Here is a 27,118-nt window from a genome sequence, read left to right as displayed (position 1 = left end):
ACTTTCTTTATCGTACGAAATATCAAGCATCATACACAAACGCGTATATCTTTCTGCGACTTCTATCAGATTTTCAGTCCAAGCTAACAACTGTCGTAAGATTGAAAAATTGTAAGAGTTGAGAGAAGAATTGTAAGACTGCACGTATTTATACCAACCATAACTTTGTATGAAATCAAAATTTGTTGCATCAACTAAATATCAAACTAACGATACACTTATCGCACGCGTATTCTTTCTCTTTTAATTCCTCATAAACGAAGAAACACGAACTCGGTGTCTAACCACTAAATCATAATCTTGAAAAATTCCACTGTCCAAAAAGCAACCTCGATCAAAATTCGATACACGATTTCCCTAAACAGCGTCGGTTTCTGTACCACCAACCGCTGTATGTATATTCCCACAGCTTTCAAACGCAAGCAGAACGCCGCAAACTTGTCGAGCTACGAAGAGAGAGAGAGAGAGTTTAATTCGGCCAGTCTGCGTCGAAATTAACCACCTAAACCCGCAGGAGCGAGAATAATAAAGAGAACCCCCGTTAAATATTGGATGACAGTGGGGAACTCACCTGCTCCGGGTCGCGTAGGTGAAGGGCGGTATGTGCTCCGTAAGGACGTTCCTCGCCATCTGGAAGTTGCAGCCGCGGGGGTAGATCGAGGGCGAGGTCCTGCCGAACACTTCCAGATCGGATCGCCCGGTCTCTCGCTGCGGCCACCATCGCTTCCTGTATCCCGTCAGTGGCTCCGCCGCCGCCGCCGCCTCCGTCCATCACGTCACTACCACAGTTTGGCTCACCCTCTAGTCTATCGCCGAGGCCACCATGACCGCTGTTGCCTACCTCCATTCCTGGGCTCACCGACAGCATCTATGGATCGACGAAGATTTTGTTTAGTTTACTTTCATATAAAACGTTTCAACAATCGTAAAGGGGCACACGATATTATAGAAAGTTTCGTCACGTTGTGAACAAAACTCGTACGATAATATAATTGTTTGTTCGATCAGTCACGAGGAGACGCGATCGCGAGGAAGCGCGTCAACGGCAGTCGTTACACTGCGTTAACACTGCGTTATACTAACAGGATATAATGCAGCGGCACGCGAGCAGGACAATTCAAGTCCTGTTGTTGTTTTGCTTCGGAGTATCAAGACCGTTAGTTATCACAAGTATTCGTTATTTCGCTTAACCAGAATCAGACTAATCCTCCACAATAATATACATGTCGGGTTTACATTAGAATTAGGGTTAGGGGCGTGAAACGAATCTTACGAATTTGGATTACACGTTGTCGTTATGCAATAGAGAAGACACTGACTAGTGCAAATACAATTACTATAGAATTGGACAAGTAACCGTGGTAGTTAGATACTCGAGAAACTAATGACAACGATCCTAGGTTCAATAACGAATCCGCGAATCTGGGATGATAGACGTACTTACAAAATCTAAGTCGGATACTTTGTTAATATTCACTGATCGTAAGGCGTTACTCTTTTCGTCGATGAGATCGCAAGAGAGAATGACTTTCCGTCCCGATGATGCCACAGAGGAAAACTATGATGGGGTGTGTCTAAGGACACGAGATCATCGGATTCGTCGAGGACAGCCTTCGTTCGGAAAGTAAGGGAAATTGACGTCGCGGTCAATTTGGGACAAAGACTACTTGTCCATTTGGAAAACCTTGATTAGCAAAATCCTAAGGTTCATAGAGGGTCCTCAGGCTAGCTGAACTTGTGCTGTGTAGCTGCATCGACATCTGGCAATAATTTTTCCCGAAGGAACTGTTGGAGTACGCGACGTTCGGCAACTAATTGTCGCCTTGAGCCCAAGCTTATTGTGATAAATCGCAAATAAGTACTGTTACGACCGTTCGCGAGGAAAACGCGTCAGCGAGAGGCGTAAATTCTCGCTACGATTCGGTGAATCGACGCCGCGAAGTAGTCGTTCCCCTATTTCGGTTAAGATAACAGAGGTGGTTAAATGAATACGACACAGTAGAGTAAGTTATATTTCACCGTTTATTTCAACAACTTATAACGAAGACAGTTACGCTGGTGCGTATGTACGAGACGAGTGAGTGACTGATCTACGGGTGTGTATACCCGGTTAAAGGATGTTGACCGTTCGAAGGATGTAAAATCGGTACTGTCTTGGGAGACGATGCTGTGTCGGAGGAAAGCTAAGGATGGGTGTGTCTAGCGCGCGGGACCATCGGATTTGTTGGTGACGATTTTAGTTAAGAGAGTGAGGGAAATAGGCTTCGTTGTTAATTGGTTAAACGAAGGGTCTTAACCGCCCTCGAGAGAGACGTGAGAAAAACTAACTTTCCCTTGTCAAGCCGTGGTAGACAATAGTCTTTAGAAATTCTTCGGAAACAGACGTTTGTTTGGTTTGAAGGACCTCTACTAGGAAATTCCTGAGATTTATGGAAGATACTTGAGACTATTGAGGGTACGCAGTGAGTATCCGAAGACATCTGGTTGCCATATTGCCCGCGGTGTGTGACCTGGGCCAGGTAGAGTGTAGCCAGTCAGCCAGGTACAGCTGTAGACTTTAATTACAGTTTTACGGATTTTCCCGAAGTTCCAGAGGGAAGGCTCCGATGTCCTCTCATCTCCGACATACATATATTTCTAACAACTTTATACAGAAGTTATTTATGTCGCTGCGTAAGATATACCAAAAGTAGATGGATTCAGATGTAAACTGCTCTGTCGTTGTGGAACAAGTTTAAAGATTTTTTTTATTTATTTATTGAAATTTTACAATTTGTCCAGTAGGACATTTGGTAAAATATTATAACGGTATACTAAGTTTAAAGATGTTGTGACTGTTCTGTAGTTGTAGCTCAAGTCCAGAGATCAACTGAAATTCGTTCTCGTGTTATTACGGAGGAAAGCTCGATGTGAGTATGTTTATTGTATGAAGAAAGCAATAATATAATAAGAATTATAGTAATGTATTATTTGGTGAAACAAAGTTGTAGAATAATACGATAGGTTTTGAGTTAGAACTCAACTTTCCCAGGTAACGGAATAACACCCTTTAATTTTCCTTCGTAAAACGATCCATAATCGATAAGAATCCTAAGAGTATTCACATCACGAACGTTAGTGGCACGAAAGCCTGTCGTACAGTGCACATCCCGGCTCCATAAATTCAATTCTCCCGCCAATTAATAATATATCAACCACCTGCGATAGCCGCCAGCAAACGCGTTACGAAATAACCAGAGGGACGCGTTTAATGTGGTACGGGGGTGAGCCATTTCGACAGTTGAATATCGTGCTTTTATAGAAAGGAAATTAGTGAATCTAAATTGTTGGCCGATAATGTAGCGTAGATATACGATTCGATCGTATAGTATAGTTGTGAGCAAGAAAGTTCGAAAATTCGTATCTTAATAATTTTCTGAAAGAAGGTAAACGAACGTGACAATCTGTTTTTTTGAAAAAAAAAAATCAGTTTGAATTAGTTCTTATTAGAAAATATCTTCGAACAAGGAGTTATCGAAAGTTTCACGTATCAACGCTATTCGTTACGAACACTCGGTTTTTCAAATATTATAGGAACGAGGAACGATGTAAAATTCGCCTGAGCAAACGTACATAGTAAATCGGCAAAAATCCGCCTGAAATTTCTCAAGGTTTGCTAAAATGCTAAAATATCACGAATTGAAGAGTTGCCGAATTTCGTGTATTAAATCAGAGCTATGGAAATGACGGACTTTGGATCTTCTTCTCTCACGATTAGCGTAATTATTATAAAAAAACAAGCAGCTACTTTTGCTAAAATTAATATCGATTTTTATTTAGACAGCGACACGGATCTACTCGGTTTAATTAATATCGTTTGAATTATAGCGATTGATACAGGTATACAATATTTAATTACGTATTACAGACTGGTAGTTTCAGTGTTAACTTCGATCGTCTCGACTTTGCCGAGACTTCTTTTTCGAAACACACACCACGCTATCGTCCACATGTACGAAGGATATTAAATCGAAGAGCGTCTTCCGGTGTCGGTTTACGATCGGCACGATCGTATCCATGGAATAAGAAACGATACGAACGCAATCCGAATCGAACCATTGCATTGCATCGGATCATCCAACACGTTTGTCGCGAATAAAATTTTCAAGGAACCGGTCTTCGATTTATCGTCAGGATTGAAAACTTCGAATCGATCGATCGTAAAACGAACACAACGCCATTGTAACGATCGGTGGCGATGAAAAATGACAAGTTATGGTCGATCATTAAATGTGTCGATGCGGAAATCCTGGTTGAAAATGTCAAATTTTCGTCGACGAGATAAATTCATGGAATTCGACGGGTTCCCGAATGAGATTTAACAAATTTATGGAATTCGGCGTGAACTTTTATGCTTTTGTACCGGGACTTCTATTTCTTCCAACACTTTCTTCATTTCGAAGGAGAATAATTCAACTCTGCTGTCGATTTTTACATAAATTGCAACTCGAATTACAAAATTGCGACCCTACGAGTCAACTCTTTACAAAATAAAATCGGCACGTTGACGTAGGTTTACGATAGCTGGATACCATTTACGATTTGAATTATAAAATTGTAATCTCTTGTATGGAAAACGTTTTTCTTGATTATTCTTTCAGAGCTTACACCTCTCGAACTTTGCTCTTGAAATGAAACAATAGCTTCGATACTGTAGTACATATTTTTGTTCATCGCACAATCGCAATCAGAAAATCGCACCATGTTGTTCTCAAGTTTCGTTTAAAACAAAAACTCGAATAACCAGCCACTTTACGATAACACGATTAATCTTACGATTCACGCGTAATGTAAGTACGAAAATCTCGATCAAAATCTATACCACCTTTCGACTCGTTGCAGCTGCACTTTTTTCCTTTCTCGCTATGGTCAGCGTTAATTCACGTTTTCCTAGTTTAATCGTACATTCCGTGCGTTCTGTTTTTTAACAGCGTCCAACGTTAATTCGCCACGCGAGATTTTCATTTATTAATTTAATCGGCTTCGAATCGTAACGAACGTCGGTCGTTAAAGCAACGAACGCTGGCAGAGGCAAAAGAGAGAGAGAGAGAGAGAGAGAGAGAGAGAGAGAAAAAAATGGAGGCACAGGCAAAAAGCCTCGCGTTTTCTCTTTTACTGAAACCACGATTAATCCTTTTCCGCGTCGACCATGTCGAATTCGTCGGGCTCGTTATCGATGTTCGATTTCACGCGGCACCGACAGGTAATTTCCACGGAAAGATCTCGGGTGAACAATACCCGCGCCATATTTCCACGTAGAATAGTTTCGAATGATCGACGTGATCGAGATTCAGTCCTTCTTGGTGCTAAAAAAAATTCCAACATCAAAGATTTCTTTTGCGTGAATTTTTGTACAGTAATTATTGATTTTCTAACGTATGTTTCATCAGTTTTTTTCTAATTATTCCGCGATATTTTTGGTGTTAAAATTTTATAGTGGAAAGGGCATAGGTTTATTTATAGTGGAAAAAAGTGTCAAGAATCGAAAAGTTTAGTCGGACAATCTAATCCTAGAGAATTCAACGGATTAATCATGAAAGATTGGATAGCAACGAAAAATGTAGTTTTTTGCGTTTTAAAATTATTGCAGAAATTTATTTATTTACTAGCGAAAGCGCTTTAATGGTTAATCATTTATGAACTACAGAGTATGTTAATTAATTATGAATAAGAGAAAAATGTGTTTTCGAACGGTTTTCCGAAGAAGAAAAAGCGAAGCGTTAAAATTTGAGATTAGTTTTATGAAAATAAAACTACATTTATCGTTTAGTTAAGAAGGGATCGTTATGGCGTTATAAATTATTACATGCAATTTCCTCTGACTAAAATTATTTAAATTGACAGCATTTAAATTTCTTTCTCAACAGCATATTTATGTGTGTTGGTTGTAATTTGAGTTGTTCATCGGACCAACAGGTATACAATTTCATGGACTACAGCAAACAGTCGAACCGAGTTTCGATCGGATGCATACGTGTTCAAATTAACTTTAAAATCGCTGTCGAAATGGAAATTCTACGCGAAATGAATGCAATTCACGACACCAATTCTCTTCCAGTTATAATCACTTTATACCTCGTGTTGAAGCGGTTACCACTTCTAAGAAAACTCTACATCCGGTCTTTTTAGTTTTCTCAAGCACCGAAGCCATCGACAGCGTGTAGACAAAAGACTGCGACGAAGACAGACCATAAACAGTAGACAGGCGACGTTGGCTTCGGGGTTTATTGGGTAACACAGCTAGCGTGCGGATCTGGACCAGCTCAAATTATATTCTTACTTATAATTACACTTCTATTTAAATATATTTTCTGCCTTACAATTTATCCACGAGTTTTCTCTGTTTACACGTCGAATAACCTCAACACCTCGAAACGAACGTTTTGATCGTTATAGCAATTACTTCGCCATCCCATTCGATTCATACAAATTGGATGATATCCAAAATTATTCAAAATTTCAATTCGGAATTTTCTATTATATTATATAAACGAGACATCGTGTTCTCGAAAGTTATGTTTAGAGCAACATGTGTTCTAAATGTTGTTCATCCGCAAATAAATATTCACCTAGCAGACTATCCTGTACCTTGAACTTGAGCCCATTCTATGTGCCAAAGTTTTCCAAAGTCGAGCCAACAATCCTGCGTCATCGCTCGACCAAACCATCATCGAATCACAAAAATTTCATTTCATAGTCGTGTAATCCTACGTACCTAGTCTCTATGTACTATTTTCTACTTCTTCGTAGTTTAATACGCAAAGTAGCCAGAAAAAGCCACATATCGACACAGCATCGTATTTACTCTATCGCCGTTTGATAATTTCATTCCATTTGATAATACTTTCAAGCGATCGCAAAATCTTGATACTATACAAACGAAACGTATATACGATCCGATAACGTTACATAAGATCTGAAAAGCAATAAAAGTACAAATAGCCACTCGTAACCACTTTAAACAGAGAACAATAGGAAATTAAATAAGAACATTAATTCGCTGTAGATCAATTGATCGAAAATCTTCCTCTTCCTTTCCAGCTTTTAGATCCATCGTGGTCGATCACAATGCAAGTTACGTCATTAGCGCGGTAACTACCCTAATGGTTACCTTTACTAACAGTCTCCTTGCTAAACCATAATTTACAATTCCAATTCCCAGAAGATCTAACCCTACCCAATAACCATAAACTAATTCCCTTAATTTTCCAGACAATCCCGAAAGACCTCTAACATAACTTCCAAGTAATTTCAAGTTAATTTTCCATCGCTTATCGATACCATCGTCTAATCCACGGATGGTTGGAGAACACGGAGCAACTTACAGATTGAAACGTTCCGCGTAGCTTGATTTTCAAAAAAAAAAAAAAAAAAAATAACAATATACCAACGCTTAAACGATTTATCGCTATCCTATTGAAGGATGGAACAGTTTCAACTAACAGGAACCAGATGTTCATGATTATCGAAGCAGTCAAAGTGTTAAAGCATTTTGTCTGACATTGTTCACGGTTTGTTCATTCTTATTGGCAATTCAACCACACCGTAGACCGCTGACTAGAGGAATCTATACGATAATAACGCGCAAGGCCAGACGCGACAGCACAGCGGCTAGCCGTCTCCGCGTGCGCCGGTTCGTCTCGACCACGGTAACCAGTCGTCATCGGTGTGCTGTTTCCTCCCTGGGGCCAGCGGTGTTTTGCCGTGCACTGTGCCGTGCACGTATCGCGACATTATTCTAGTCCGTGACGAGCAGGGCAATTGCCCGTGACCGGGCCGACGCGACCGCGACGTATAAATTCCTCGTGTCCGTCATTTCGTGCCCGCGTTCTCTCATCTCTTCTCTCTGTTTCTCTGGTGTCTCTAGTCTACGCTACTTACGTGATCTATTTGCTACTAAACGGCAGGAAACGTTCCAAGCACCGAATATCGCGCGCGCCCTTGCCCTTTATGCACACGGTCGTCCTATTCTCCTTGCATTCTCCTATTCGTATACAGTGAGAGCTCAACGAAGACGAATTCAAATGCAAGTCATCGTAAATTAAATGTGAGATTTTTTTTTATTTTATTTTATTTTTATTTTAGTACGAGGTGATTTTGTTGTGTTTTATTTTATTTTATTTTATCTATTTATTTGTTATTATTATTATTTTTTTTTTTGATAAAAGGAAGATCGTGAATAAATATTTTGTAATCGTTTGAATCACGATAGAATGTTCGCGGAAGTTTGCTATCATTTTATGCACTTGTAATGTAATTTTGCAATTATTTTGGTCAATCATAGTGATAGGTGTTTCAATAAAATTACTTGTGAAAATTGCATCATAACGACATGTATCGTCTTGGGAATTACATTGAGACGTAACGTAGATATATTTTTGTGGATTAGGCTTTGTTGAAGTTGTGCGTTTCGTGAGTTATACTGTTACGTAGCGTACTTTTTCAGTACATTGTTATGAGGGAACATAATTTGCTGCATTATGTCACAGTGGCACAGACAGTCTTCGAGCTACATCGTGGTGCAATATGTTTTGCAACGTGTTTTCACGACTCGCGTCACAACGAAATCTAATGTCTAGATTGCTTAAAATAATTGAAAAATCAGCTACCGAAATTTGAAATGTTTGATATATTCCTATTCATACTTCTTTATAGTCTAAATATAATTCATCGACACGGAACACCATAAGGAACTTATTTTTATAGTTCGATTTGGCCGACTCAATTTTAAACGTAATAAAGAAAAATAGAACCATGTAGAGCTTGAAACTTCCAATACAGGAAAGTAGATAAAAATTTTCTGTTTCTTCAAACCTACCCAAACACGATCACGTCCCAAAAAACTCCAACACACAAATTTCACTATGTTCGCTATAAACACACATTTTTCAAACACTATACTAAGTACACTCGCTAAAAAAAAACTTCAAATAAAAAGCAAACAAACATAGAATTTGCTCAAAACTATCCAAACACGATCATGTCCTAAAAAGCTTAAGAAACCAAGTTTCACTATGTTCACTGTAAGCACTCGTGTTTCAAAAAAATACAATTCACGGGAAAAAACATACGTGACACTGCACCAATAAAAACCTACAAATCTAAAATCTCTCACGATTTACCCTCTCATCTCTAGGCTCGAAGAAATCAGTAGAAAATTCTACAAGAACCATCGAACGCAAACCTTCTCGCGAGAACCGATCTCTGAACCAAAATCAGCGCGAACGTCGTCCCTTGGAACTCTGGAAACTCGTACTTTGAGGGTGAATAATCGACAAAGGGGCTGAAAGTATCTCGAAACGGTAACCTCGAGGAAATAAGCGTCGCAAGAGCGACTATAGTCTTTTCTATCGAACGTTTAAGCGACGACTATCCGCAGAAATAAAGGCGGCGCGACGCGACGCGTGTTGTGCGCGCGGAAATACGAGGATACGGTCTATGTCGTAGGTGAAACGTGGGACCGTAAGCAAAATGATCGCGGCTTGGTAACGCTACCTTTCAATGCACCACGATAAACTGGAAGACGGAACGAGATTACGTGGCATCGTTCGTCAACCGGCGCGGTGCGACGCGATGAATCTATCGTCAACGCGCTCGTTAGTCTGCGCTTGTCGTTCGTCGAACTATCTTCGACGTTTTCTCATTTTCGCGAGAAAACGCGAAAAATTGTATCGATCGGTATATTTGGTGCATTTGTGGGAAACTTGAAAGTGGAAAAATAAACACACATACAAGAGATGTACGTGATATAATATCAGCTGGATGAAAGAAATTCTTATTTGGTTTTCGTTCCTTTGGTTATGCTCGTAAACGTTGCGAATGACGAACGTGAACCGACACTTTTATGAATAAAATCGTGCGAATTGGTATTTTACAAATTTGTACTAAACGGAAATTCGTTTGCATGCTAACTGTCGCAACGAGCGCTACGCTTTGGATATTTTGTAGATTTCTTTTATACTTGATGCGTTCTTTGTGTTTTCGCGTCTCTAACCATTTGGCGTACAGTATGACATAATAAAGATACGAACAAAAAGAGTAATTTGAAATTACTCTTTTCAGATTGTCAGATTAGGTTCACATTTATTTAAATATTGACGGAATTTAAACGCTATAGTGGCTGCAAAGAGCATTGTTACATCGTTTCATTTATCACACCGTTTACATAAAAATGAATTAGGTGCAAATATAAGAAACTTCATAATGTTTAACGCTATGTACTTTCGTGAGTGCAAAAATGTGACACTACGAAAATGGATTGTACGTGATAAGAAAGACCGTTCGTTGGAAAGTGAGGGTGTGCGCGCCAGTACTTTTTGTAGCCATTGTACATTGATTTCTGAGAATGGGGGAATAAAGTATACGCAGGCGACTGGTATACGAAAGAAGGAGAAAAGAACATTTCTCTTTCGAATAAATACCGTAAGCCTTTTAAAGAAGCACGTGGCGTGAAACGTGTTAATAATTCATCAACTGTCGCATCTTTCTTTTTCCTTTCATTTTTGTTTTTCAACTACCGAAAAAACGATCTTTACGTGAAATTCATTTACGAAAAGAAATTCGACTCAGCGGGTATTAAGGATGAATAATGTTTCTGAGGCTATCGTGCGTGGTATAATTGCATCGTTCGTTTCCAGAAAGCCAGTTTAACGCCGAGTAATTGCGGCCTGCGAGGTCACCAATCATAACCCCGAAAACAACATTAATTATCCCTTTTCATAACAATCTCGAATGCGCTAATAAAAGCTGAATTTTCCGGTTAATTAAAGTATCAGCGGGATCCATACGATACATTCGGTATAATATATTATTATGAGAGCACCGTTTATATAATTCTAACGATAAATAGCCTCTCTATTTAAGCTAACAATAATCACGATGATACACAGCATCGTTACACTCATCTGTTCATAATAACACAATTTCAAATGCCCGATGTGTTCGCCTCGATGTGTTACAAATTAATACGTCATTAACCATAAACAATATTTCACCGGAAAATTGATTTCGTAATAATATTGCATCGATTTGATGGACTTTATTTTAGAATTTTATATTAGTTTTCTTTTACAACTTATACCGTTAATTTTTCTAGTTTCAACGGAGATTATAAAACGTACAAATTTTTAATACGCATACCGTGTCGATAAATTTTATCCGTTTGCAACAAGTGAAAGTAGACATTTTTCCAAAATAAAATAAAAACCTGTACAATATTATTATTATAATAAAATGAAATACGTCTATTCTTCGTGTAATAAGATTAAACTAAATTGCACGTTGCATTCGTTATTTGATTTCACGCATATCGCAAATGATACTACAATTCAAATTTAGATACTGATTGAATTTTATCAAATCTTACACGTTCAATTTACTTGAATTCTCTCCGATCGAACACGTTTATCTTCATTTCATTTCTTTGCAATTCTTCCAAATAACTTTTACAAACGTTCCTCGTGTTCTTTTAAGACTAATAGCTTTTCTATTAATCCGATTGCAAGTCAATCGCTACAATGTTGATGTTGGTTTCGCGGGAATACGCGCGCGTATAAGAAATCAAAAACATGTATTTCCATATAATTCGTTAAATTAACAACCCGTATCAACCAAAATTTCAATGTTACCAAGAGAGGGAAAGGGTGGAAAAGATAATAATCTATGAGAAAACCAATTTCCATATTTCACATTTGCCACCCTTAACCAGTCACCCTCGCCTCTAACGAGATTATCGAATTTCCAGAGGCGCCAGGGGTATTTAAAGTCGCTTTGAACATGATTTACAAAGCCGACAGGGAACATATACAACGAGGAGCGCGACCATACATCTACCCCCTCCACCAATGCACACGCTAATTATCGACCTAATTGTGTACGCCGACGAGCAACCGTTCTCATTTTATACCATGCCCTTTAAAGAGTACTGCCACTCTGTTGCACAGACAGCTGGTTAATTGGCCGATTTCCACGGCCGACTTGCATCGAATTTCCATTAGACAGGTAAAAGACAGATACGTGGCAACGTACGCAAACCTCGTAGATCAGACGTGTGGTCGCGATCACAAGTAAAACCGCTGTTGGCTAACGATAGTTGTTGCGTTTCAATGCATCCTCGCTGTGAATAGGGAAAGTGGTACGAGCATAGACTCTTCAAACTGTTTTCCTTTTCGTTTGGGATTAGCTTCTTTTCCCATTGAGAATCGCGACGACGAGAGCTTCAATGGATCGATTCGTTCGTGTTTGCGCTCGTTTGGAAATTTTGTGGTAACAGCGGTGTGGATCGAGGAATTTTACGGGTCATACGTCGACTGTTGACATACGCTCAGGTGTAAATAAAAGGGTCGAGGGTGAGTATTCGTTGGTATTTCGGGGGAGCGCGTAAAGGGTTACTGATTCGAGGGTGGAGTTTTCCAAGTATAATACAAAGTAAATTATACGCAGGCTACTTTTAGGGTAGTGGTATAACCGAAACGACCATGTTTCCCCATGAAAAATGAAACGAAAGTAAGACAAAGAAATGTTATACTACGTTATTCTATTCCATTTTCTACGCACTTCGTTCGTATTTACTTCGTTTCCTAAACGCATTCTCTATGCGCATTCTCTTCTACGTGGTACGCAGAAGGTAAAATGCAGTGCACAGATTGCCCATGAGAAATAGTCACATTGCACGAATGAAATTCACCATCTCACTAAATGAAATTCGTTTTCAACAGTCGTGTCAGTTCGGTGCGTGAAACATTTCTGAATGATTATGAATCACGAGGAATAAGATAACGAAACTAAGGAAAATCAGGATTAAGTTGCTCTATGCTATTGGATTGACAACTAAGTGATTGCGGATTTTGTCACTAGTTGAGCTTAATAGAGCTGAACGATTAAAGAAAGTAGAAAACGATCGAAGGAACAAAGCTTCGATTTAATCGATAGAGAACTAGATGAACGAGCAAAGTTCTATCCACCTGTATCTTTTCCACGCTTCGGTTCACAACGGTCCGTAAAACGTCGCACGCTCTAGAACCTTTGACTGCCTGAAGAATCTTCGATACCCCTGCGAAGCAACTGACATATTCCTGATAGGAGAGAAGAATCGACATTTGTAATTTTTTTAAACGTTGAAAACGAAAGACGTGAACCGGAATTTTTCGTCTTGTTTGATTTCTCATACTTTTCAAGAATATGTGCTAACCGATGTAAAATTTCTTTCACGGTATATCATCAACGATCTATTAATTTAAACTATCGCCAGGTTAGTTGCTGTGTCTCTTGTAAATTGTCGAAATGATAACAAAAGTAAAAAAGAAGGATTTTCATTCTCGCGAGGCTACAGTCATCTTGAAGTTATCAGGCAGCCGGAACGTTTCGATTGCACTGCACACCGTGTCGTATCAAAACTGCACCGTATCGCCGCACGAATTATTCCCTGACACGACGGAATTAATCGCGGCCTGATAACACGACTCGATAACGCACGCGTGTGCTCCGAGAAAAAGTTCGTAACACGTTGATCGTAGTCGCGATTGCGAAAAGGAACGAGGAAACAGAAAATGGCAGGAACTCAGGAAAGTAAAACGAAGAAAGGAAACGCAAACGAGAAAGTACACCAGCATTCGTAAATAGGCTATGCATATTTATATTACTGAACGCTAACCATGCGAAACATTAGATATTAAAATATTAGAAATTAATTCGATGTCTGCCCTGGAATGTTACCAGCTTCGTCAAATGGTATTGCATTTATCGATGCTTTACATTGATTAATATCTTTCGGAAATGTTACGTTTCATGAATATCGCGAACTTTAAACTCTCGATGGTAAGTGTTTGTTCGGCCAGTCGCGGGAAGACGCGATCGCGAGGAAGCGCGTCAACGGGAGTCGTTACGATTAGAATAATCGACGCCGCGAACAGATCGATCCCTTGTTTCTGTTAGGATAATAGGGATAATTGAATTAGACGAATGATTGACGAGCGATGACCCGGTAGAGAGACGTTGACTGTTCTCAGGTTTGGAGAATCGGTGTAGAGATGCGTTGACCTTTCTATAGTCGATGAACCAGTATTGAGAGACGTTGACCGAACTGTAGTCGCGTAGCCAGTGAAGAGATGTTGACTGTACGAATGTGATAGATCCAGTGAAGTCCCGTGACGATGTTGTCGCAAAGGAAAACTCTTGTTCGGTAATGATCGCCCCACCACTGGTCGCTTGCGGGTGGAATCCTGGGAAACATGGGAAAACCCAGGTTTCCTTTTTTATGCTAATCGATGCTACTTAACGGTAAATCAGGAAGCCTCAGGAATGAAATTGGAGATAGTTTCAGTGCAGACATCGAATGAATTCCTAGGATTTAATATTTAAAATAAATATTGATATTTAATATTTAAAATACAGTAGCCGTGCCATGATATACGTAATATCTTGTTATACGTAATATGTATTTAACTGACGAAACAAATTTCCGTTTAGTTTCTATTTGTTTAATTACGTTCATGAGAATGTAAATTTACAGAATCATTCACAGGTTGTCACATATTCGTGAGAATCTGCAAAACTTCGTCGATTTCTAGCAACGCGTAATATGTAAATTTGACCAAAAGTATACAAATTGAACGATACATAACCCTTGCTATACCTTCTTGTGGAATCAGCGGATTATAAGTTTAAATTATGCGTTAAAAGATTTAAGAACACGAGTCTAAACAGTGGACAAAGTTTCAAAGCGAAGGGTGCGTACGATGCATCTCCAGCGAATTTTCTCGATGAATTTCGGGATTATCAGTCCGACTGTCTTGTTCTTCGCAACTGTGAACCTTATCAGGCGTCGTTAAAGTTGATTCCGGTTAACAATGCGGTTAATAATACTAGCGTATCGTGGCTTTATTGTAGATTAAGCTGCACGACCTATTGCGACAGAGAACTGGCCACTTGCGAGCTTAGGATGGCGAAATGTAGAAAATTAATCATCCTGCACATTGTATTTTAACACTAGGTGTACATATGTATAACATGTCACGATAAATACATGTACAGATAGATACAGAGTGTCTAGAATCAACGTTACCACGGCAACAAATTCACACGACGTTACCAAACATTCGCAAACGTTTTTGACGAATAACCAACTATATGTGTGACTGTAGATGTATCATTTAATTTTTATATTTTGTAATGTGATTTTGCTGGAAATGAAGCTTTTCTTATCTCTACATCTTATGTTCATAGGCGCGGGTCATCAAACTGAGAATTATCAAACTGGAATATACTAGAGACTGTCTTTATCTAGTAGACGATACTACAACGTAGAGCGTAGTATTACATAGGAAATGAGAAGAGAATAGAAACCATCTGTCTAGAGGTTAAGGGAATTCTGTTGTAGATAAGATAAGATAGGTACTCGGGATATTACGAAAATAGTATATGTGGAATAGCGAGACGATTAATCAGAAAGATTAAACCTCGATCTATAAAAGTTGCACGTGTCTCTTATAAAATGTATGTTACGGTGACCGAGTTATACTTGAAATTTCACGAACTACGGAGTCTCGAAGCTGTACGTACGATCCTCCAGGGTACATAACGCGAGGAATACGCCACTTTGGCACATACTCTTGGGATCGCTATAAAACATGTCGCATGAAACTTCAATTTGTGTCGAATGTTTCTACATCAACGGAATTTCCAACTCTGTGATCTATAGTGATTCATCTATTTACTCGTAGCAAAAGTTTATTGTAAATGGACCGTAAAAGATGTTGATAAAGATGTACAAATTAAATGTACATGTATGTGTATGGAATATTCAAATGGAGTGTTTGTCGTACAAAAGATTCTTTCAACTTTCGTTCCTTCGCTTCTGGCCATAAGAATATGAATCATTTCGCGTCACTTTTCTTATTTCGTTATAAGGTTCGAATGAATTTTTAAATCGCAAATTTAAATATTCAGGGAAAGGAGATACTCTAAAAGATACGTTCGTGCAATTGTAAAGTATGGGTGTTTATGCAAATACGTATTTTTACGGAAACAGTCAAAGGAATAAAACACAGAGAGAGAGATTTCTTTCGTTTTGTTCAACAGTCTTATTAAATATTATAACAAATACTTTGCATATTTTATATACCTCTGCATATTGCGTGTACTTTATATATTTTTGTACTTTGAAATATCATCGAAATCCACAGACTAATCGTAGCAACAATACTGCAGATTTTTATACAAATTCATATTTTTAATAACGATTAAAAATATAGAAACAGAAAGCTAGATCATTGTTTTTCCTATTAAAACACCGTAGAAAAACACCATTATATTTCTATGTACCCTATACATTTGGATATTTTGGATATATAATTTTTCATATGCTGGACGAGTTTTGTGCAATTTAACCCTTTCAAATTTTTTCAAATACATAAAAATCCGCAGTCTAATCGTAAGCAAACGTCAGAAATCCGTGTCCAAGCATCGCCATCGATCTCTACCCGCGCACTGCCAATCCTCGTCACGGGAGAACGACGAAGGAGAATTCTTCGCGTTGGGAATCGCCGAAGGAATATTCCTCGATGCGAATAAAACGTGGCGGGACTCGCGTTAAAGCTTTTAAAGGGGTTCTCCATTTCCACGGAGGCCGTCGAAAGGGAAAGCTGCTGCCGTCGCGACGTAACTCGTAACGGCGCGGCGTCGCGTCGGTAACAAGCACCGGGGGATGCTAGCGGCTCACAGTGGCCTGTGCTTCGCAGAACTCGTATTGATCGCGTACAATGGCTTCGTATAACAAAGACGAGCGCAATGTCCACGGGATAGGTCGCGAGATCGAAACGAAGTTACCTGAAAATCCGACTTTCACCCTCCCCGTTGAGAAAATCTTCGTTGTGCGCGAAATTCGATACGTGTGCTCTTACGACGAACGAATTATTCGTGAAACCGTTGATAGATCTTCGAACATTCTTGCAGATATGATAATGAGAAATCTGGATCTTAGAATCGCGAAAATTGCTTTGGAAATTCCTTTTGCGTGGGTATGCGATCGAAAAGATATCGTGCGAATGGCTGGCAAATTATAAGAATGATGGATATTACGTGTAGAAGTTAGAATAACTCGATGCCTTTTTTTACAATGTCTAACGTAAGTTTAACAGGTGTCTTTATTAACGTTTTTGATTGATCCGTGTCGACAAGCAATTTTACAAATTAAAGAATGATGGATGTACCAGGCATATAAATTAGCTGTGTGTATTCCGTGCGATGTCCAACGGATATAGGTTTTGGCAGCTGTCGATTATTGATGCTTTTAATTAATCAATGTCGTCTGTCATGGCAATTTATATTCATAGATAGATACGTTTCGTAGGTATTAAGATTTTGCGAATTGAAAATCTCGAAATATCGAAGAAACAGCTAAACTTAAAATGCACTCGATATAAAGACACCGAATTATGATTGTTGCACCTTACACGCGGTTGATCTATTTAATTGGAAAAAATTTTACAAAGTACAAGATGATTTTTGGCCTTTTGAAAGGCACTGTTCGAGGAGATTTTCACATCGTCCTCGCGCGTACGTCAAGTCGAACGAAACTTTATACCAAGTACGTTAAGAGGTAACGAAATGAACGTGGCGAGAGAATTTATTTTCCGATATGTGATTTCCGTTGTTAGCATAGTTTCAGTTCCTTTAAACTGTTAATTAAATCATCTCTTAAACAAACTATCCTTTAGTCTAGAAATAATCGTGCGAGATTTTTCTCTTTTTGCAAACGAATTAACAAATTTCGGATGAGCGGTAAATCGGTGAAGAACTGGAGAGCGACTATACATCGGAGGAGAATTTACATCAACATGTTAAGACGATAGTGTTTATCTGTTATCGAATTGACGTGTTCGAAATTAGATATGATGGTTATAGTTATTAAAAAAAAAAAGGTTGTTGAAGAGCGTACGTGACGAGTATATCGCGCTTCCTTTTTATAAGATGCTTCATAAGATGTTTTAATAATCCAGTTCTCAGAAATCAGCCTCGTACACGTTAACATTGATAGATTACAAAGAAATTGAAAAGGCTTATTATGGTTATAAAACAAAAACATTACAGTTTATAATAAACGATATGCGTGGACGTAAATTGTGGATATTTATGTCGAAGATGGAAGGTTTTGTTCGAAAGTATGTTCTTTATTATATTAAGTATGATTTAGCTGACTTCGTCTTCCTTCCTCTGTTGTTGTATTATTTAAAAAAAATCTTACAACATTAGTTTTACAGATTTTACCAAATAGTATTAGAATCCAAGCTGTCATTGCTCTCTAAAGATACCAAGAATCTAATTTTTTTATCCAGCCAACACAGAGATGATACTTTCAGAGCGTGAAAAGTCTTCCATATACGGCGCATGCCTTACAGTGAAAGGGTTAATGTCCTTGGTAATCGAATACTTTGAAAGTTCAAGTATGGCAAGAATATCTTTTCACGCTGTTTCCCATATCGTTAAATTTACATTCTTCAAAATAAATTCCCTATTATCTTTATGTTCCGCGCGATATACAAATTCTTGGAGACGCTTGACGAAATTTAAAATTAAAGGGAAAGATGGAACGTCGAACGAACGTGCAAGTATTGAATAAAAGAAGAGAAAAGAAAGATCGGAAAGGAATGGTGGATTTTCACTGTGTGAAAATAAAGTTACTGGCATTTTAAGACGTCACTTTATAGCATCTCGGCTGTACAACATCGAGAATTTCCAAGCTAGAAGGAACGATTCGAGCCGTGGTCGAGGCAAATCGATCGAGGAGCATATTCGCGTCACGAGGGCAATGCACCGACGATACGATGCACCAGTTGCACCGGCCTCGGTAACTAGGATAAGCCTTGGTGCAGAAATGGCATCGTGGAAAAATTTTGTTTATCGAGAAATTAAAATTCGCCCCATAAAATAATGAAATGTCACGAGACAGATAAATGTGAAATATACGAGCGTGATAAAACGGTCATAGTAATCTGAATTTCGTTCAAATTTCAGAGTAAACGTTGATGTTAAAACAGAAGAAAAATAGATTTTCTGTATTTTATAGAATGATATATTCCTGTATTCAGATATTTTAATGTATTTTCTAATATCACATATCTCGTACAGATATGTTATAAATATATTTTACGTTATTTTGAAGGGCGAAAGAAATGTATCTTTTTCTTGTATCAATAGAGTTGTCCCTGAAAAGATTAATATTAATAAGTGAGAACATCGAATAAATATGTATGTAAATATTTTCACTAATTTATCTATCAACTATCTGTAAGCTGTAACGCACTAAAATTTACTCTCTCTCTCTCTCTCTTTCTGCTTTTTTCTCAAGCTCGAATATTCTTTACAATTCATTAGTACAGATAACAGATTAACTATTATATCTATAGAAAGTATCATCTAGACAGTTTCTATATGCGGCGCGACGTTCCGTCTACAGTTAACAATAGCAACATCTAACGATCTATGTTTCTACCAGTTAACTTATTTTAAATTCCACGTTAAGATAAAAATTCCCCCGGGGAAAGAAATCCGAAGAACTTAACGTCAAAATTCGTCTCGCTTGCTCCTAACTACGTACTGTGTAAAACGAAAAGAACAAAATCAAATATTATTCTGCAACCAAAAATTCCTCAATTATTTATCCGTACAAGAATGCATGCAAGGAAAACGTTTCAAAGCTCTTAAAGTCCGAAAGGAATAAAAATTGCACGATGAAAGAACTGGTCTGGACAGCGTTATTCTAATGTACGAGCACATTCAGAATAGAAAATCGAGAGAAGTAAACGATGTTCGATCGGCGCGACGCGTTCTCCCTATTCCGATAGAATTGCGAGAAAACCGCTCTCTCTTCCTTGGCTGCAGCAGATTAAGATCGACAGGCATCAGGCCAGGTTTATGACACCGGAGAACAAGCAGTCACGAGAGCTGACTGGCTCTTTAGGGTCGACGCTCTTTCTAGCTACGTGATCGCTGTGAAGCGTGGAAAAGAAACGGCTTGCGCAACCGAAAACTCGATTATCGTTGCTTGTCCTAGGTCTTTCAAGGCCTCCCGTTAAAAAAGAAACACCGTTAGACAAGCGGAACTGCTTCGTGTGGCCGCGGACTGTCGGCGAGGAAACGAAAGTGAATCCTCCTTCTTCGCAGACCGTTTTACACCGTTAGTTTCGCCTCCACCATTCGCTGCCTGTCGACGTCGACACGCTGAATTCTGAATCCTTGATCTCGTTCGAGCGGAAGCTCGCCCGAGTAAAATGAAATCATTACGCGCTGCGCCGCGCCACCGGTGCGGTTACGAGCATCGATCCTGCCGCATACGAAGTTATAAATAGACTGCGGCTTTTTACGCATTTATAGAAAATTTGAAGACGCAAAAATGCCTATAACGAGTTTCGAAAATATATAAAGTATCCAAGGTATAGTAATTTTCGTAGCAGTGCTTTAATAGGTAAAATGAATTTCTGTCTAGATTCTATTCTTTCAGGCGTACGTATTCGTAGAAATATGAATTTTCACGGGAAATTTTGTATTAACGTAGTTACGGATTATAAGGGACCGATGAAGTTTCGAGGGTTCAATTTTGAAAATAATATCGCATCGTTGGGCGCAAGAACGATTTTAAAATAAAGCGGATAAGGTATTTTAGCGTAGGATAATTTTTCCTCTTTTTCCATTTACGGGTATTCTATTGTGATATTTCTTCCGCGGCAAAATGAACAAATATACGAACAATACATCATCCGTACATATATTCTAAAATCATTCACATCGCTAAAAATTTCTAAACGAATCTAGAAAATTGTAAAATTGGAAATTTACGAATTGTTCATTGTGACTATTATTTCTGTGACAGATAGCCTACTTTACTTCGCTTAAATATCTCGCAGAAATTACGATCGAGGAGGCTAGGAATATTTGTTACATTGACCCAAGATGCTCGCAGCACGTTGGCTCGCGTCAAATGTGCTGTCGCTGATTATGAGAATGGCCTAAATCTAAAGGTATTTCAACGTTTGACAAGTGAAATGAATTTTGTTTAATGACGCAACAATCGACTTAGGATGGTCACGAATTATTGCGACATAAATAAACGCAACGCGGAATAAGTGATAAACTTATCTTTTTAGATTCTTGACTTAGGCCACTTTTATAATCACCGGCACAAATGAGCTATTGATACGCATTGGAATTACACTGAATGGACATCCATCAATATCGATCTCACTCGTTATCAATGACGAACAAAGCGCTGATATTACTACTTTCTCCGAAATCAAAGGATATTAATATAGACACGTATTTCTGGAATATTCGCGCATTAGAATTGATCAATGGCAATATCGTTGCTCCCTCGAAGCTGGTACACTATCTTTCTCATTAAAACCTACGAACTTGTCACTTCGTCGATGCTCATAAATATCGCTATCGGTTTCTCTTCGAGGTCACGGATCTGCATATCGTTCTTTATGGTTCTTTCTCATTCTCTTCTTGTTTATAGTAATCGCATCCTCAGCTTGTTGAATATTCCAGAAATAATGACATCAACTGGCCAACGAGGGGAAAACAAATTACAACAGAAAAACACGTAGTTTCATATTAATTATCTTCTCTTTAATGCGCCGGGAGCATGCACTTCGCGTTATTAACGACGAATCACGTGAATATCTCTCTGTGACGAATTTCATTTCGATGAGCTTTGATTCTGCTCGAATTTTCACGTCTCGTGTATTTTGAAATTTTTATATCTCGCTCAAAATTATAATTCAATCAACTAACGAATGAATCGAAATTCTTTCAAAGATCGGATTTACTTCAAATTTTCATTTAGACTATTCTCAGGCTGACGTTTGTCGCTTTTACCTCTATCCTTTCATTTTCCGAATATCCAAAGTTATTAGAACTTAGCACAAACGCGTCAGACTCAATATGTTCTTAATTAAAATAGAAAAAAAATAAAGAAATAAAACAAACAGGAAAATTGCACGAAGCTGCCCTATTCCTAGCGTTAAATTAAATGATAATACAAGATGTAAATATGCAAATAGATGATACTTCTTCTCCCCTATAACCTCTCATTCCTTCTCCTAATCACCATAATCAACCTAAACAACGCAATCATCTTCGCTACTGTCCCTTAATTTAATATATTCCAACAAACTAACTATCCATAAAGTTACTATGTGTTCAGGAACATGAAAAACATCCATCATCGAGCGAAGATGAAACCCTCGGACACCCACTTATTCCTGATCCTCCCTAATAATCCCTGTTTCTGGATCGTGGCGCGCACCAGCATTACGAAACCAGCACTCTCGATGGGCTCGTGTCGATCCCTCAAGGACCACCAACATGGTCCACACGTGATCACTGGATCCAATGAGGAAACACGAACACGAACGTTTGCTGGAACCGGTGCAAATGGGTCTATTAATCTCGATTGGGCCAAGTGTCTGCGATCTAGCGCGACGTGCTGGCTAGACTAGCCACGTTATTCAGCCCGGTCGTCGCGTAATCGGCCTCTGCCAATTATCGTTATCGCCCAAGGCCAGCAGACGGACGATCGGTTCCGTTCTGATGTCGCGACGAACGAACGTGAGTTCACAGCATCTCGCCAGTTTAGAGAGCTCAGTGATATTCTGATCGACTTTGTTTAAGATACCTATAGCGTAGAACATCGATTTTCTACATGAAATTTTCAACGCTTTTCCCTATTTTTATGGAAATTTTTATGGAAATTCGTCTGCTTTTATGAAAGGTAAATCTAAGTAAAAGTGTCGTAAAAGATGTAGGTGGAAAGCATTCAATTTGTACTGAATATTTATTGCTTGTAGTACATGTAATATGTTCGTTGTTCGTAAGAAATGAACGAACGTATAAATTAAAATTCACTAGAATAGTGTCCAACGACTTACGTATGAAATACTAAATAAGTATAATAAAATTTCTAACGTTCGCCAACAAATGCTTAATAAAAATGTCTTTATAGCTACTTATATAGTTAGCGGTGCACGTGTATGCAGACGAGAAAAACAGGGTCGGATGATAGAGGATGATTAGGTAGACAGATGGAACCTAAGAGGAACCAGACAGCGCCAGAAGAACGGGGGCCGGGACGAGAAACGTGTCGCCTGTTTCTCGACTGACGTAAGCGACTCGTTATCGGGACGACCTTAAGGCCAAACAAGCGCGACCGCGCCAAGAATCCAAGCGATTCTACGCTCAAGCGCGAATACTTCTACACTGACAATGCACGATGTACATGCTCTCGTGATTCGGCTCCAGGATTCGATCGTATGGACGACGTGAAATTTGAATAAATTTTCGAATGAAACTCGTTTTATTTCGATGAGATAGGTAATATTGATTGGAAAGGTACGAGTAATTAAAATGTTGGACTTTTTCAAGTAGAAACACTGTCTGAATGCTGGATGAAAGATTATTTTCAAGAAACGATACTTGTAGATTTAATATGTAGATTTAAGAATTTATTCTTACTATATTAAATATTATTTAAATTTTATTACGTTACTAAAGACTATAAGACTGAAAATTAGTATGACAATTATATCTAAAATAGTAGATACTATAGAAGAAGATTTTTTGAAGTGAGTTATTAACATTATACAAGATATACGACAATTTTAATTCTCATACACATAAAAATGTTTAGAATAAAATTTCGAACTCGTCATATCGTCAAGTCATATTTCTGAAACTGCAATAACGATTTTAATAAGGAAGCTGAGCGCAAATTTACGCGATTCAACTTTTCGATCGCGTCCAATGAAACATTTTATTGCCAATTTTACCAGTCTGTCTGCGGTCTGTCTCGAAACGAGATTAAGAGATTTGAAATGGAATTTCGGCAATGTTTATTACATCATTTTGATAGATATTTAATGTCAGATAATCACGACGATGACCTCATATTATCCACGTTAAGTCCAATTTATGCAGAGGTCAGAAATAATCGTTAATTCTGCTTCCGTAAATCTTAGACTCTGCACAGCAAATCTTCGCGCGATATCTGAGCAATGTGGGACCTCCATCGAATAATTGTCACAGATACCACGTTACAATCGTTGATTTCTCTTAGATTATTCTTGGATCCATACGACACGAAATAAAAATTACATTGCAACAGATGTTATATTGTTTAATGTTTTAATGTTTGTGATATTGCATGTATTGTTAGATGGCGTATTTTATATTTCTCAAAGATAAAGTACTCCAAAATTTGTAAAAAAAGGATTCGCTAACGTATAGTCGTGGCTGAGTATCAACAAATGAATGTGGACTTTACTCTTCCAGAAATAATGTGGCAACAGATAAAACCCCATAAAAGTGAAAGCAACAGAGATACAGAACAAATAAAAGTCCCGCCAGGGAAACAAGCAATTCATACAAAGTGGAAATAACAATGATAATCGTGTAGAAAATTTCAATAGATTTTCACTGTTAAACCAAGACGAGCGGACGCAAGAAATTGAAATTGACAGAAACATCAAATATAATTAAAAAATCGTGCCTCATATGAATGGAAGATATAGCCAATTACCCGTTCATGCTGGACAACATTAAAACTGTTCTCACGGAAGAAGATTTCGCCCCAGTGTGTAAAACAAGTGAAGCAACAGCGGTGGACGCTATCAAAATAAATACAAATACACCAGACGCCTAGCGGAAGCTAATCCATCTTCTACACCAAAATAAAATAACATGCCACACATACCAACCACGCCAGGAAAAATCCTATAAAACAGTAATTAAAAATGAGAAAGAAAAAAAGATGAGAAAGATGCACAACTCTTGTAGATCAAGAGCCAGATGATAATAATAAAGAAATTTACAAATTGAAATATCTTCTTAATATTATAATAAAAGCGGAACCTCCGCGTAAGAAGAATGTAATACGTCAGTATGAAAAATATGGACACGTGGTCTGACGATGTTTGTCAGACGTATGATAGAAAGAAAAAAATAGAAATTAATATTTTCTTGATCGTCATCGTACGATTAAGCGATGATTTATTTTTCCGATTATATTCTTACCATTTTGCATTTATACAAAGTGACTCTTTTATATATATAACTATAATAATATTAATCACAGATATATTATATAATATTCTAAAAATATGAAACTCTCGTTCGATGGATCCTTATGTGAGAAGGATAAATAAGGAGAATTGTTGAAACGAAGTATCGAATATCGTTATAAAAGAAACGTTTAAAAAAATGAACGATCGATCGTTTCAAATAGTCTGCGCCGGATAATTATAATCGACTTATCGTAAATGCGAGTTGGAGTTATTGATAATCAGACATTGCAACACTTTCTACACTATCGATGAATACTGTGAATTCTGAATAGCTTAATAATCGCAAAATTAAGAAGACACAACATCCTACACGAGTCAGATAGATACTGAACAGACTGATAGTTTTTATACATTTTTGTAGACTTTGTTTAATTACGAATCGGTATTACCGGATGCTATACTGATTAACATTTGCATGGTTGACCGGGCAGTAGTTGATTAAAAAGGTAAGACGCTTAAGATAAATCATTAAAGTCAATTAATCGATTTTCCTCTCTTATTCTACATAATTTTTAATTAAATTAACTATTTAAATTTTAAGTGATATTTTCACTTTTGAAATCTATTACTTAACCATACACAACATTAGAATTTTTCTTTCCTTATAATTACTAATGTTCGTAGTTGACGTTACGTTCTAATTGGATAAATAGAAAATTAGTTGCTTAGCGACAAAACAATGACGTCATAATAAAATAGAATAATGTATTCATTATTACGTAAACGCCTGAGAAATACAGATTGAGTCAAGTCGAACATTTACTCTGTGTCTGACCATAAACATCCTTTTCTACTTCCCTTAGCCGCGTCTTCCCAAGAATAAGCGAATCGTATTTTATCTAAAGAACTTAATCAGCTGCATTACTTATACGTATTAAACAAATTTCAATAAAATATCGTCTGAAAGAATAGACATTTTAGAATTCAGAATTCTTTTAAATATTAAAATATTCAACACCACACTACATGCGAAACGTACAAATATAGATACATGTCTGTCAAATCTCTTCCTTCTTTAATAAAACACTAGCTGGGTTTTACTAAATCATTTAATTCCGTGATAGATAAGTGTTTCATTTATAGGTTTCGCAGATTTTCTGGACATAAATTTTATACAAACTGAAATAGCGAACGAAAATAATGAGGATGTACCTTCTCGCGTCGAAAGATTTGGGAAAAGATTTGGACGATTTGAGGCAAAAAAAAGAACGTAAGAATGTAAAGTTACTGGCGTTGACAAACATAGACAACTCATCCAAACGAAAATATATGAAACGCTTAAATATTGCAACAAATTGATAACTCGCTTAATCTTCGTTTAAATAGATAAAACTTAATATGAAAAAAAGTGATTGTTCTGTTATCCCAAAATTTCTGTCATCCTCTTAATTTAGATACAACAGGCTCTACTGTATTTAATAAAAAATAATTAAATACCTATCACCTGGCGCTTAATATTCTTGCCAAAAAGGAACTAAAATATTCTTTCGTTCATTCATGTTACTCGATCAAAATCTCACAGCCAAAATAACAAGAGATCTACCTTTAGAAAAAGAAAAATCAGATTTTCTTCGTTTCGTATCGACCATAGGTACCGTTAATCATCCTCGATTCTGCTACAATCATTCTTCTAATCATCCTTTCGCGGTCGAGGAGCTAGAGACTTAGCCGAGGATCGACGTTGGCCATCTCGACCAATAAATCGCGACACAGCGCAGTACAGCATCGAGCAACGTGCTGATAGCAACCGTAAAGTTGCGTGACGCGACGTGGTTGCACGAAATAAGTAGCGTTTCCGCATTTGTATTTCATCCGACGCATTTATAAGCTTATGTCCGGCTTGCATGACACTAATAACAGCGATAGAGCGCTCACGTGGCAAGAGAAGGGATTTCGTACGACCCAACAGAATGGAAATTAGTGTTAGTTATTCCACATAGGGATCTCGTAATGAAATTAGAAAT

At 37.9% G+C, this 27,118-nt stretch overlaps 1 protein-coding gene across 1 annotated transcript in view; it reads right to left on the bottom strand.

Annotated features, from left to right (window-relative positions):
• Positions 1–27,118, bottom strand: part of LOC117233667 — a 187,568-nt gene that overhangs the window by 14,190 nt on the left and 146,260 nt on the right. The window contains exon 4 of the mRNA XM_033494167.1: positions 572–868. Coding sequence (XP_033350058.1) covers positions 572–868 — 297 coding nt within the window. The remainder of the gene's footprint in view (positions 1–571; positions 869–27,118) is intronic.

Source organism: Bombus vosnesenskii, unplaced genomic scaffold (assembly GCF_011952255.1).
Source record: "Bombus vosnesenskii isolate JDL3184/JDL3185 unplaced genomic scaffold, Bvos_JDL3184-5_v1.1 scf7180000013298, whole genome shotgun sequence".
Taxonomy (NCBI): Eukaryota; Metazoa; Arthropoda; class Insecta; order Hymenoptera; family Apidae; genus Bombus; species Bombus vosnesenskii.
Note: the sequence above shows the minus strand (reverse complement) of the source record. Positions and strands in the feature narration are given on the sequence as shown.